The 15,825-nt window shown below is 35.8% G+C and overlaps 1 protein-coding gene across 25 annotated transcripts in view; it reads left to right on the top strand.

Annotated features, from left to right (window-relative positions):
• Nucleotides 1–15,825, top strand: part of ctbp2a (C-terminal binding protein 2a) — a 131,342-nt gene that overhangs the window by 110,945 nt on the left and 4,572 nt on the right. For 11 of the 25 annotated variants that reach the window (XM_068214450.2, XM_068214449.2, XM_068214451.2 and 8 more), the window contains 3 exons: nt 493–623; nt 5,655–5,782; nt 9,589–9,703. In XM_068214450.2, the coding sequence (XP_068070551.1) occupies nt 493–623; nt 5,655–5,782; nt 9,589–9,703 (374 nt within the window). Of the gene's footprint in view, nt 1–492; nt 624–5,654; nt 5,783–9,588; nt 9,704–13,146; nt 13,221–15,825 lie in introns of those variants that run through there. The other 14 variants (XM_073927484.1, XM_073927485.1, XM_073927486.1 and 11 more) reach the window with 2 other exon arrangements.

Genomic DNA, 15,825 nt, shown 5'->3' with positions numbered 1-15,825 from the left:
GAGAACATGCAAACTCCACACAGAAAAGCCAGCTGGGACTCGATGTGTTACAAACTCGTCTTAGTGTTATTTAGGGATGCACCATATTGAACTTTATTTGTAGGAATTTTGTATAAATTTGCACAAAGTCAACAACAACTACAAAAACAAACAAACAAACAAACAAACAAACAAACATCCCCAAGGTTGTGGCTTTAACAGAAGAAGCAAATATCTAAGAGTCTGCAAACATCAAAATCCTCAAGCGTCATACAAATGCACACCAAGTGTATGTATAGGGTGTATACAGTGCTTATAAATCTGCCAGAGCACATTTTTATAATTAGCTAAAGATGTGCACTTGTTTCTGTAAAGGATTATGTTTAGGGCCAGAGGTAGGCCATAGACAATGTTGTTAACCTGATATAAAAACAATGTCTATTGTAAATCTAAAATTGGGTAACAGAACCTGTTTGTGTGTGGACAAGGCTCATGGTGTGTGATGTGTTTCAGATGCGACAGGGAGCGTTTCTCGTGAACACAGCTCGCGGTGGTCTGGTGGATGAGAAAGCTCTGGCTCAGGCTCTGAAAGAGGGCAGGATACGCGGCGCTGCCCTGGACGTTCATGAGTCTGAACCCTTCAGGTAACATATGGAATGACTTACTAATTACAAAGTTTTGCATTAATTCACAAAAAAATGAAAGTTTACTCACTTTACAGTATACTCTCCCTCACGTGGTTACAACCTTCATGACTTTCTTTCTTCTGTTGAATGTCGAACAAGATATTTTGAAGAAAGCCTGTGACCATTGGCATCCATAGTATTTGCATTTCCAACTACTGATTTTAGGTTTCTTCAAAATATCTTCTTTAAGCATAATATCTTGTGTTCAACAGTTTCTAGAAACTTATGTTTCAGGCAACTCATAAAGATATACAGCGCTCTAAACATCTCTCCAGTGTCACCTGACTTGCTTACTTTTAATTACATATGATGTGCAAAATTAGTACCACCGCATAACTTATTTTTAGTACATATTGTTTTAGCTGGGTAAATATGGCAAGAATATATAATATTAGTGCTGTCAATCAAGTAAAAAAAAATCACTAATCACACTTCTTTTGAAAATTAATAGCGATTAATCGCATTTAAAATACTGAAACTTGTAATTTTGGCTATTTAAATGTAAAATTAATGTAAACGCAAGACAAAAACTATTTCAATTCTAAATATAATTGTTTATTAGAATATTTGTTCAACTTGTAACACAGATTTCTTCATGTAAACAACATACCCACAATAAACCATCAAGATCCTGGCTTGACAGTCATATTTATACAGAAATTAAAACACAGGCATGTTAGTGCCATTTGAATTTCAAAACAATCAATGCCAATAAAAAAACATTGATTTCCATGTTGGATTCTAAGTGTTGCTGCTGACATTATCGGGGGACAATGTGGACCTTTTTTATTTGAATGATGTGAGCTGAGAGTGCAACGCAATCTCACAGCAATTCGTTACTTTTTGATTTAGTTTTTTATGTATCGAATTATTCGGACACATAAAATAATTAGTTTAGGCAGGTTTGTTGCTAAGAAACGTGCAACAAACCCACACACACAGAACGCTCGCAGGACAGGGCGGTCGGAGCGACTCCCTTCAGATTCAACACGCATGTTCGCATTCATCAAATTAGCTTTGTTAGATTTTGCTGTATTTGGCTTAACCGTTCTTGGGTGGCTCGCCAATGTATTAGATTACTCTAATACATAAAATAAGTAAGCTGACCAAAGTTCTTATGGAGAGAAGACTTTATTGAAGACAATCAATAGTGCAGTTCCTCAGCAGTGATGTTAACCCGTCGGTCTTCAAGTAACTTAACTCAAAGCACTGTCTGTGAGACAGTACTTTATATTAGCATCAAACAAACCATTCTGTTTACGAAGCTCAGCAGGACCCTCTTCTGATGTTTCAGCTGTTGTTTTGCTAATACCCATTGAGATTGTAAAAGGGTCATTTAGTTCACACCTATCAGTTTGTGGGGGTCGAGGCACAGGTCACCCCATCATATCACATCAGAGTTTAATCAATGTAAATGCAAGTGAACTAAAATGCACATAATCTTTCAGCTTAAACTAAGCGTTCTAAAGTCTGGCTGTATTTCACAAGGATTCTGACATAACAACGCAAACCAGATGCTTTACAAAAGTTGCGTTTAAAAGGGAAACACGTCAAACTTAATGAAACATTGGAGGGCGCATGCTGAAAGGCAGAGGAATGCGCTGTGATAGCTTGCAACTTCATCTGGCACTTTCTGAGTACATTTACATAAGACACTAATACTCCAATTTTATTAGGATTGAGATAATGCTCTTATTAAGAGTCTACCATGTAAACAGTTATTTTTGATTACCTTAAAGGACCACCGAGTCATGAAATGCGTAGGTTTTTCTTTCTGTTCGCCATGCGGTATTAAATTCCATTTAAACAGAAGTCGAAAGTTAAAAATGAAACACCCGAAATTGCATGAAACTCTGGAGGAAACACTGGAGAGCCTGGTGATGCGATATTAATTGTTTTATACTGCATGCATTAACGCACTAATTTTGACAGCACTAATAAATATATATTATTTTCCCAGATATATTTCTTCTGAATACTATATGCCAAGTATTTATTCTTCATTACTACAGCATATACTAGCATTTATGTTGTTTTTTCACTATCAGCATATTAAATTAGGGGCCAAGCGCAGAAGGTGTGTAGGCACCTATTGTATCTGGTCTGGTTATTATTATTCTTCTGCCTGCTTCTTCTTCTTCCTTTAGGGAAGTCTATGGCAGCCCTATGATCTGTTTGCTGATCTTCAACCACAACATATTTGGACTCTCTAACTCAAACTCTCTTGGCCACCACTTATCCAAAGTTTCACTTATGTTTATCTTTAGAACTTTTGAACCCAATGGACTAATCTTTGGTCCAATTTTCACCAAATTTGACTTGATTATCTTCAGACCATGTAGACCAAAAGTCTTGTAAACCAAAACTGTTGATGTATTGCTGCCAGATGACATTACAGGCTAAATCACTTCAATGGTTTGAAGAATTGAACCAAACTCAATGTGTGGGATCTAGGGTTGTAACGGTATGAATTTTTCACGGTATGATAATCGTCTAAAACAATACCACGGTTTGACGGTTTCGCGGTATACGGTATGTTACAAATGTTACAAAATAATAGAACAGTGAAGCAAATTTGACTTTTTCCAAATAATATATTTTTAGTTACTATAAACAACACCACTTACAATGAACAAATAAAAAAATAAGAAAATAATAAATAATGTGTCAAAGTCCAAATAAAGTCCAAATAAACATGGTGCAAATCCTCAGTAAAAAATAGATATAAATATTTACTATACTATAAATAGTTACATAACAAAACTAGATTCAATATGGAACATCCTTAGGTTTTATGTGCCAGCATGGATATGGTTGTCTGTGGATATGGATTTGGATGTGGTTGTATGCAATGCAGACAAACAGCTGCACCTTCATTTGCGTCTTTTGAAAACAGCAAGAGCAGCAGTTCGTCTTTGCTGTGTCACTATTTTGTCATGTTTCTGTGCTGCTGTGCATGCAAAAGTACTTAGTATGAGAATTATTTCATGCAAAACTTTTTTTTTTGCGTTTTATTTAGCCGCGCATAAATGTATGCCTTTCTCTCATTCCGTGTTGTTCAAAAAGCTTGGTCCACAAACAAAAGCGAAACCTACGCTTATTGGTGTGATATAGCGAGTTTGAACCAATCTGGGCATGGAGGAGGGACAATGCATCAATGTATCGTGTCTGGTTTGTCCGGAGACACAGTGACGAGCGTTTCTTTGTCAAATCAGCGTTGTCAAATGTTGATGACGTAACCGCACTGATTCCGGAGCCTCTGAAAGTCCGCGAATGTTATGTGATACAGCACTGGAAAGCTGAGATTCTCTTCTTTATGTCAATCTTGAATTGTATGAATTGGATCAGCGGATCAAAAGTTATTAAACATTTAAGAGCAATACTTATTTTTAGCCGCGGGCGGCTGTCTCGGTCTTTAAGGGTTAAAACCGTTGATATGCAATTGTTCATGGTATGATAATCGTGCACGTTCAAATCGTGGTAGACCGTCATACCGGTATATTGTTACAACCCTAGTGGGATCTAGACCTGACAACCAACCTACGTCAGTTTGCACCACCTTCTGGGTAAAATTGACAAACAATTAAATTCTATCAATAGAAATCATACAAATTTTATCAAAGGACTTTTCAATAGTTTTGTTTATTGTCATAAGACTGGTCTTGCAGATTCCTTGGATCATATACGGATAACATTGATATAATTTATTCTCTAATTGGCATGACTTCCAGTCCACCATCTTAAATTAGTTTGAAAATCTGCTGTTTTGAACTCTCCATAGATCGTTAGCCCAATTTCCACCAAATGTGGCTCAGACCATGCTTCCAAAAGCCTATAGAATTTTCCAGTTGCTCTGTAGCTTGTTGCTGTGCTAGTTTATGATGTGGCCGCTGGGCTGCTTGGCCCCGATAATAGCTGCTTGCAGCTACATTTATTATTAGAACTAGTACTATAATAAGAATAAAAAAAAAGTTTTTGACGTCAGTATTTATGCATTAAATTAGCATGGGTATTCAGCATCAATATTCAACTTGCATGAATTAAATTGATAAAACAATCTGAAGACTGTAGTAATGCTGTTGAAAATTCGTCTTTCGGATGAGATGTTAAATTGAGGTCCTGACTCTCTGTGGTCATTATAAATCCAATAGCACTTTTAGTAAAGAGTAGGGGTGTAATCCTGGTGTCCTGGCTAAATTCCCTCTATTAGCTCTTACCTATCATGGCCTCCAAATCATCCCCATTCACCGAATTGGCTGCATCTCGGTCTCTCCACTCCAGTAGTGGTGTGTGGTGAGCGCATTGGCGCTGTAGTCCTGTGGCTGCCGTCGCATCATCCAAGTGGATGCTGCACACTGGTGTTGGTGTGGAGAGACCCCCCTCATGATTGTGAAGCACTTTGGGTGTATGACCATACACGATAAATGCGCTATATAAATACACATTACATTACAAAATACTTTGTATCGCAGAAATAAAATATATGAAATTAGAAAACACTTATGTTAAATTGTAGTAATTTTATTGGTCCCATTTATATTAAGTGGCCTTAACTAATATGTACTTACACAGGAATGAGTAGTTTGTTCCAATGTACTTATTGTATAAATACATGTATTTACTGTGTACTTATGCTTGATTAAATACATGTATGTCATTACATCTGTTATTAACTTTTGTAATAACATTTGTAAATACACTGTTGACCACCCCTTACACCTTAAACCTTCCCTTAAACCTACCCATACCACCAAACCTGTCCATAACCAAACCTCTATTCCAACTCCAAAGCACCATGTGTTCTCAAATACATTATAAAAACAGTAAGTACATTGTATTTATTTTTTTATGTAAGTACATAGTACTTAAGGACACTTAATAAAAAGTGGGACCATTTTATTTTAGTAATTTATGCAATTTCTTCAAAGTATGTGTCATGATCATCCTGCAGTCTTATTCTGTCTGCCTCATGCTGTGTTTTTCTCTCAGTTTCACTCAGGGTCCTCTGAAGGACGCGCCCAATCTGATCTGCACCCCTCACACAGCCTGGTACAGTGAGCAGGCCTCACTAGAGATGAGAGAGGCAGCAGCCACCGAGATCCGCAGAGCCATCACCGGTACAACATCTCACTGCATTTATTACACACTGCTCACCTTGCATTACATATGTGTTTTGTTGATCCGATTACTGGAGAATGATGCTAAATACAGACTTAAATGGGTGTAAGCTAGTTCACTTCATCCATTCAATAATTTTCCTTTGGCTTAGTCCCTTATTTATAAGGGACCCAGAGCGGAATGAACCACCAACTATTCAAATCAAAACGCTCATGTTCTCTATCGCGTTTAGTGTTGGTCAAGTGTGGTAGCATCTTTTAATTAGGAAAAAAATATTTTATTTTATTATTTTTTTTTTTTATTTTGCTCTTTTATTGACAATCTTTTATTGACAAACTATTCCAGCATATGCTTTACACAGCAGATACCCTTCCAGCTGCAACACAGTACTGGAAACATGGTCTTTCGCATTCACATACTCTACAGCCAGTTTAGTTAATCCAATTCACCTACAGCACATGTGTTACGTCATTTTAGATGTTAATATTAAACTAGGAGTAGATGATATAACATACATTAGTTTAATGTGTGTGACAAGCGGATGGAGAAAGAAATAAACTGAATCAAATAATCACTGCAATTATTTATTGCCCATATATTCAATGAAAACCAGTGAAAATATATAATACAGTGAAAGAAAAATATTTACAATGATTAAATAATGAATTACCTGGGGGGAGAGAAAGTAGTTGAATGTGCTTAAATCAAAGAAATAAATATAACAAAACTCAGATAACTGTTTTCACCAAACTAAACTAAATATGAAAAGAAAAGCATGAAAAGAAACATCTTCAACGTACCAAACGTCTTAACTAAACTGCTCTAACTAAAAACAAAACATACAGAAAACAGCACATTCTCCTGAACCTAGTGAACTAATACAAAATAGCAATCTGAGTGTTGTATATGTAAATCGCGCGACTTACTCACTCCTACACCTCTCCGAGGCATCACTCAAACATGTCAGTTAACTGGACAATTTCACAAGCATTATTAAATCGCAAACTTTAGACAAGAGCATTAAACAAGCAAAACACATTCTCTCAGACTAGCCCTCGCAAGAGAGACTGTCCTCACAGAGACCCACAGAAAGAATAAGAGCGAGAAGGAAAGAGACAGAGAGAGAGAGAGATCGCCATTGCAGTTTGGGCTGGGCTTTTAAACGCTACGCCAACCAGCGATTGGTGGCGCAAACCCAGCGTCAGCGGCCAACGTCATCAGCACGAAATGCGGATCCTCCAATGCCGTTCGTACCTGTAACACATGCATGAAACGACACACCCACATACAAACGAACGCACACACTTATCCAAAATACGTTCTGCAAGGGAACGTTACAACATGTCTTTGGACAGTGGGAGAAACCAGAGCACAAGGAAAACATGCAAACTCCACACTGAAATCCCAACTGGCCCAGTCGGGACACGAACCAGCTGTGAGATGACAGTGCTAATCCCTGAGCCACTGTGCCACCCCATTGTACGATACAGTCATAGATATGAGTATGCGTCAATATCGTCGCCATATTTGTACAGTGCTCCCAGGACAAGTGTCATTCAACCGTACTAGCAGAGACAGTATTACTACGTGGAGGTGCTTTACGTTATCGCTGTCTACGAGTGTAGTAATGAGCAAACAAAGAAAACAAAGCACAAAGGCAGAACATGTCTTGTGAGGAATGAGATGCTGCGTTCTTCCTGAAGGTCACATGACCTTCACACGTTTTAAAATGATTTAAACATTACAGCATTCATACGACAGTTTATTGTTTTTCCCCTTTTCAAAATATATACTCTGCATAAAAACATTATAAATATACATTACACAATATAAATAAAACAGATTTTAATATGAATTTCAGCAAACAAACACCCTTAATGTGTTTATTCCTTTATTAAGATGTCCATGGGAATGTTTATATTCACCGTTTTATTTAGGGAAACTCCTGGGATAAATAAGTTCTATAAACTTTAATAATAAATCTAAATAAAATGCTGCGCTTCCCACCTCCAGTCACAATGACTTCTGGAGCGGTGCATCCTTGATATCAAGAACACATCCAGGAAGATTCACGCGTCCTCTGTTTTTGCGGTCTTGAGTATTGGAACTGAACTTTGGCAGCTGATGATGACGTTACACGAGAACACGAGGACGCAAGACCGCTGAAGAACGCATATTGAGAAACAGCCTAGAGTTACTTATCAGCAATGCAAAGTAACTCTTTTTTTTTCTTTTTTTTTTCTTGGGCATAAGTTGCACAATACATGAACATTCGCGCCTTTCAACGAGGGAAGAGTAGAGCTTATATTTCCAGTTTGCAAACGCCATCTTTGAACTTACTGAATTTACTTTCGTCGTCGATGGTGCTTCTGGATGTTGATGTGTGCGACTGACCGTCCATGTGCTTGTGTGTGACCCTACACTGCTCGCTGACCCCCTGATAATCAATGTATAATTTGCACCCTCAATAGGTACTCTTTAAAACATCATCTTTTGTGTTCAACAAAATGCAAACCACTTTATAATTTTAATTGTTAACTGTCCCTTTAAAACCAGCTGTAAACAGAGCCTTCGAATGCAATCGCTGCGTAAAACATATGCTGGTTAAGTTGGCGGTTCATGCTGCTGTGGCGACCCCAGATTAATTAGGGGGTTAAGGCTGATTTATACTTCTGCGTCAAACGCCGGCGTATGCTACTGCGCTGACGCATAGCCCTTCGCCGTGGCCGTTGTCGTCACTGACGTGCACCACTCAAAAAATGTAACTACACGTCGCAACGACGCGTAGCGTAAGCTCTGTGATTGGTCGGCTTGGTAGCGCTGACGAGAGCTGCGCGAATGGCGCGAGCAATTGTTTACAAGTGTGGAGTCCCGTGAAGGAGCTCCGGATGAAAAGTTTTGTTTTGTGTTTACCTCATAGTTAAAGTTGTTGCACGTCTGCCGGTTCCTGCCTCCAAATGAGCAAGTTTGAGCCACTTGAACATCCCGGAAGTGTTCAGGAAAAGCAAAAAAGCAGCGAAGAAACTCGACACAGAGGAACATTTACACCTCACTGCCAACTAGCGTTTTCAGAAGTGTTAATGCAGACCAACAGAGACAGCACGCAGAAGTATAATTACGCCCTATTCACACGGGGCGTCAGCATCAACGCTTCCCATTCACTTTGAATGGGTGACGTCAGGCGTTGCCGAACTGCATTGTGGATCCGTCGGCACCGCTTCAGAAGTGTTGCTCGCTGCAGAAGTTGGGACTAGCTCAACTTTTCAAGCGCCAACGGAAGCGTCAGCCAATCAGATCGCTGTATGCAAATACACCAGCTTAGACAGTGGCCTATTGCTGACTGGATTTCATTGGCTGACGCTTTTATGACGATCGCTTCAGCCCCAACTTCAGACACGCCTTCAGTCAAGCGTTGACGCTGAAGCCCCGTATGAATAGGGCGTAAATGCACAGCCACGCGCGTTGCATGCGCCATGGGTTACGCCGTTCACCTGACGCAGAAGTATAAATCAGGCTTTAAGCTGAAAAGAAAATGAAAGAATGAATTATCGGTGGGTTACATGTTTAATTATGGATAACTAACTACAGGATAGTTGAACTGTGATGGGCAAGTCCTGACATGTCTTTTTCTCTCACTTCTACCTATATCGCATAACTTTTCGAACTATCATTTATGAAAAGCTTCCTCCTAGCATGAACCCGTATATCCTTGAGGGAATATAAATCTAGATCTTTATATAAACTCTCTCTCTCTTTCTCGTTCAAAACATCAGTCATCATGTGTGGGGTTTGTTCTGGTTTTCAGGTCGTATTCCAGACAGTCTCAGAAACTGCGTCAACAAAGAGTTTTTTGTGACTACGGCGCCGTGGGGGGTGATGGAGCAGCAGGTTCATCCGGAGCTCAACGGCGGAGCCTACAGGTGATGAAAGACATCTGAAACATGCCATCTATTATTTTATTCTTCACCTGTCATATGCTAAGCATCATCTGTCATACACTAGTCTATCCATTTTTGAGTTTGTCATCTCAATCACATATTTTTGAGAAGCACTTCGTTCTTTCAGTCATTTTAAACAAATAGATATTTAATATAATTAACTTAAAAATAATTATTGTAATGTATGTGTGTGTTATTCATATGTATATTATAGTTATATACATACAGTCGAAGGCAAAATTATTTGGCTTCCAGTGAAAGTTTTATTCAAAAATTCACCCAAGTGATGTTTAATGGAGCAATACAATTTAGCAGTATTTCCTTTATTATTTTTTCTTCAGGAGAAAGTCTTGTCTTTAAGTTCGACCGGAATAAAAGCAGTTTTAAAATAATTAAAAATTTCATTTAACGTTTAATGTCAGGATGAATGTACAGTACAATGAAAAATAATAATAGTTTTAAATAACAGGCGCGTTGCTATTTTATTAATCTATAATAGATTTTTCATTAGACCAAAACTAACCCGGTCTAAACTCCGGCGCAGAGTTGCGCCTCGCTTACACACTGCTTAATACACACAAGAGAGCAATAGGCAAATATCTTTAAATATGAAAAAATGTAAACATTAAGGATATATATAGGATATAATAAGAATAGATATAGAATATAAATATTAAGGATTAAAATATTACAAAACATATTATTTTCTAGCCTACATAAATATGAAAAACACTGCTTTTATGTCTTCTTCAACTCGGGAGGCTTTTTCAGTTCATTCATAACAATTTGCTTTTGTATAATGTTATTATTATTAGCAGTATTATTTATTATATCCATATTTATATTTGTTTTATTAAAAACAAGCTTAGATTTGCCCACCTGTCAGGTTTTAGACCATATGGGGCATGGCATGTGTTTTAGAATATAACTCAGGTTTTTGAGCACATTTTGTTATTATTATTCATTTATTCGTTTGCTGGAAATTAGAACTGAATTTAGAAATAGTTTTGAAGCGAATATTTGCGCTTAACAAACAAAAGTATTTATTCATAGACTAATTGATGTCTGTGCGTAAAGGTTTCCCTATCCAAGAGCGAAAGTGAAAGTGATCCATTATCTCTCATTCTCACGCAGTAGATGCTCTGTTTAACAGTTTTCTGTTAAAAAACTGTTAACTGTTAACTGTTTGCTTGTGATTTCCCGTCCTTAAATTAGCAAAAACGCGTCCTGACACACCCTGAAAGCGTTTGCGCCCTGCGTTTTGCGCTCTGCGCATGGACCGTCAAAATAGAGCCCATTAACTCAAAATTGACTAAGTTAATTGAAACTCTGTGTTGAAGGTAATGAGTTAATTAATTACCTCATTATTTTAACTTAAATGGAGTAAGTTCACAGTACTCATATAGATTAGTTTTTTATCTCAAATAGTTTGTAGCAATTGGTTTCCTCAAACGGTTTGAGTTGCCATAACTTATTGGGTTTTACAGTACTCAGTTGGTTTGAGTTCTCTTTGTTTATTGGGTTTTACTGTGCTTAAATTGCTTGGTTTACTCAAATGGATTAAGTTCACAATACTCATTAGGAAATGGTTTGTTGCAATCGGTTAACTCTAACTCTTGAGTTAGCTGAACTTATTGGCTTTTACAGTGTATTTATCTGAATGTATTTTAATTACATTACAACATCGGTGCTGTAAAAACAACCTTGTTGTTACGTCCCAAAACCTAAAACTGGCTCTAATAATAACATCAAGGTTTAAACCAAACATATGAAAGACACAAATTGACGTCGCGTCAAAAAAAATTATTCTCATTAAATCTAATTTTCAAAAGAGACAACAAAAATATTAACAAATCATGCACTGTAAAAAAAAAAGATGGGTTCCACACAATGTCTTGATGTTGTTGCAAAAGATGTCGATTAAGTTAACCAAATTGTTGTTTTTTTTACAAATTTAAGTGGATTAAACATAAAACAATTAAGTTGTCCTCAAAAAACACCCACGAATTGTGTTGTTTCAGCTCATTTTTAATAAGTTTGAACAAGCAGCAAACATATTTTTTGAGTGTACTCTGTAAAAAGTGATTAGTTACTTAAAGTGAGTAAGCAATTGCTTTAAAAGCAACAAGTTGACTTTACAAAAATAATGTAAGGAAACCCATAGTAACTTGGAACTGTAAAGCTGACTTTATTTTTGTAATTATGCTTATTGTACTCACTAAATATAATATAAAAGCTGTTTACGTCCTCCGTGTATGAGATTTAAGGTTTGGGACTCTGCTGAAGTCTTTTCTGAAATGAAAGTTTCAGATTTGACGTCATTCGCTATGGTTTTTAATGACGCGCCACTCGCATTGACATGATAATCCGATCTCCTGCTTACACTGCAGATACAAGAACACAAATCTGATTCATATCGCATAAATTTCTTTGCTTACACGTACATGGGCCATATCCGATCTGTGCCACATGGGAGAAAAAAATCACTTGAACAGTGCAGTGCAAATGCGGCCTTAGTAGGCCCTTTTTTTTGTAAATGACTTACAATTGAGAAGGCATTCAGCAATTCAACAAGAGGCAATACACACAAGAAGTTATGCTTAATTATACAAATGAACTGTTAGTGCTAGGGTTAGGAGGATGTGTGTGTTTTTTATAGAGAGAGAGAGAGAGAGAGAGAGAGAGAGAGAGAGAGAGGGAAAGGGAGAGAGAGAGAGAGAGAGAGAGAGAGAGAGAGAGTGAGTGTTTCTACAGGTGGTTTGACAAGTCCACTCACCTGTGTGAAGCTCACTGCATAAATGCACATTGTTTTTTTTTTAAAGATAAGGCTTGATTGTAAGAAAGTGCCTGGTGCAAATGTGCAAAACTGGTGCAAGTGTTATTTACATTTAGACATTTACATTTAGTCATTTAGCAGACGCTTTTATCCAAAGTGACTTACAAATGAGGACAAGGAAGCAATTTACACAACTAAGAGCAACAATGAATAAGTACTAAAGGCAAGTTTCAGGTCTGTAAAGTCTAAGGGAAGTGTTAGTAGTTTTTTAGTTTTTTTTAGTTAGTAGTTTTTTTTTATTTAAAGTGTCAGAGCGATAAAAGAGAGTGTTTTCTACCCACTCACATGTGTGAGGAATACTATCGAAAACTACTCTAATAAACTACTAAATATCTAAAAAATAAATTGAAAGTTCAACTCAACTAAAACTAAACAAGCTAAACAAACTAAAGCTAATCTGAAATGGCGAATTTAAAAATAGTATCAAAATAAAAACTAACAAAAACTTGCGAAACTGTTATAACTTTGGTATCACCCGCTGTGACCCTTCTGAACGCCTCCCCAAACTAACCCCTCATTTAAATGCATGAACTCTCCAAACCACACATGCAAACAGAGCTTTCTCAGTCTGACTGCTTCTCTCGCTCAGCAGAGTCGCCCAGCCGCTCCCAGCCGTCTCTCCCGGCGGCCTGCAAGACAAAATGTATACCTAAACAATGACAGGTAAATATTGCTGAAAGTCCCCGAAGAGATCAAGACACTGTGGAGATGATTTTGATTATGAAGCCTTGAACAGTGGCATCTGAAACAGGATTTCACTTTGATTTTCACTTTGATTTTCTGATGATTTCACTTTGATTTTAAACATTTCTCATTTTCATGTGCTCAATATGACATGCTGTGATGTGAAATCTGAGGATTTATGGAAATGTTACATTAGGGCTGTTGTTTTTAGTTTATTATTATTATTATTATTATTATTATTATTATTATTATTAAATTCAAAATTATTAGCCCTCCTGTGATTTATTTATTTTTTTTTATAAATCACAAGTGATGTTTAACAGAGCAAGGCAAGGAATTTTTCATTATATTATATTATTCTATATTAAATTATTATATTATATTATATTATATTATATTATATTATATTATATTATATTATATTATATTATATTATGTTATATTATGTTATGTTATATTATGTTATGTTATGTTATGTTATATTATTATATTATATTATATTATATTATATTATGTTATGTTATATTATTATATTATATTATATTATATTATATTGTATTGTATTATATTGTATTGTATTGTATTGTATTATATTATATTATATTATATTATATTAAATTGTATTTTATTATATTATATTATACTTAATTATATTATATTATTTTATATTATATTATATTTTATTATATTATACTAAATTATATTATATTTTATTTTATTTTATAATATTTTTTTGTCTGGAGAAAGTCTTATTTCTTTTGGTTTGGCTGGAATTAAAGCATTTTTTATTTATTTATTTTTTTATAGATTTTTAAGGTCAATATTAATATTGTAAAATTCAGCCAGATAGTCCAATGACGGTGTCTACTGGTGGATGAAGGTTCACTGCGTGTTCGGCCTTTCCAGCGCTTAATACATGTTGTATTAGTTTAAATTTAAATCATATCTGACATGAGGTGGTTTAGAATTCTAATATATATTTATCTTTTGTTTAATCTGAGTCTTTTATAAAACATTAAGAAGATTGTTTCAATATATAATATAGATGAATGTTTGAACCTTCTGTCTTTACTCATAACTATTACATTTGTTCATTCGGGAGCTTATATCACTCAGAGGAATTGTCTCGGCCACTGGAGTCCCTCACGTTCACATTCTCGTTATTCTTGCCAACCACGCAGTGAACCTTCATCCACCAGTAGACACCGTCATCGGACTGACTGGCTGGAACTTACAATATCCCACTAAAGAATACATTTACAGAACAAACCATTGTTGTCCAATGACTTTCCTAATTAACCTGACTTGCTTAATTAACCTAATTAATTAACTTCAAAATGCACTTTAAGCTGAATATATTGCAAAATAACTAGTAAAACACTTTGTAAAGTCATCATGGAAATCAGTTATTAGAAATTACTGTTAAAATGTGTTGGATAATTATTAATTATGTGTTATTAAAAATGTACTGGAAAATATTCTCTGTTAAACAACACTTGGAAAATGTATATAAAGAATTAAGATTTCACCGGAGGATTAATAATAAAATAGATGATTTATAACTGCGACTACACTGTAAAAAATATCCGAAAATTAGCAGTTTTCCATATTTTGTTATTCATGTTTTTATTTTTTCCTATTTATATATGCTTTTGAATCCCATCATGAGATCTTGATCTTTCCTCTGACAACTTTTAACCTAAAAACAGTGGGAAAAAAGTGACTTTTATTAACATTTTTAATAGTTTAAAGCAGGGTGTGAATTACAGGGAGGTTTGGGGGGGTCTGACCCCATAGTTAACCCTCGATCCCCCTGAAGGATACCAAAACAATGTGTGTAGGAGGGGATCAACTCTTTAAACAGTGGAAAATAGCTCACATAGATCTGTATCTTAAATAAGAACATTAACAAAAAAAATTAAGAAATAAATACAATAAAAATATAGATTATAATGGTTCATACTGTTGTGAATGCATGATTACACCCAGCAGCATCATTATGCAGGAAAATACTCAGCCTGCGGTCTGAATCTAGAATGTGAACACCAGCAGATCTAGCCTACAACTAGATACCGTAAGTGTTCAAAAGGCACTTTTTGAAAAGACTTTGGAAAAGGTGAAATAACCCATCAGAGGTTACTGTATAGGTCAAAATCAGCTCATTATCCCTCAAAACAAGTTTGATAATGAGGTGTAATTGAATTAAATATATGTATTTAGTTCACTGAAGCATGCATATTTATTTTTACAAACTACTGAAATTAGGTGACCCCCCCCCCTCCCCATATTTAATGTATAATTAGCACCTGGTTTAATTTGATGTATTGGTGTTGTATGTTACGCTACAAAAACCTTGTAAAAAAACTGCCAGTACATTTTCTATGATTTTACAGACTTCTTTCTATTTATATTATTTCTTATACATTATATTTTTCCTTCTGGAGAAAGTCTTATTTCTTTTGGTTTTGCAGGAATAAAAACAGTTTTAATACATTTTTAAGGTCAATATTATTATTGTAAGATTCAGCCAGTTAGTCTAATGACAGTGTTCACGAACCTATAAACAAATGTAATAGTTAAGAGT

This window comes from Danio rerio, chromosome 17 (assembly GCF_049306965.1).
Source record: "Danio rerio strain Tuebingen ecotype United States chromosome 17, GRCz12tu, whole genome shotgun sequence".
NCBI classification, from domain to species: domain Eukaryota; kingdom Metazoa; phylum Chordata; class Actinopteri; order Cypriniformes; family Danionidae; genus Danio; species Danio rerio.
The sequence above is the reverse complement of the archived record's forward strand: the minus strand, read 5'-3'. Positions and strand labels throughout refer to the sequence as shown.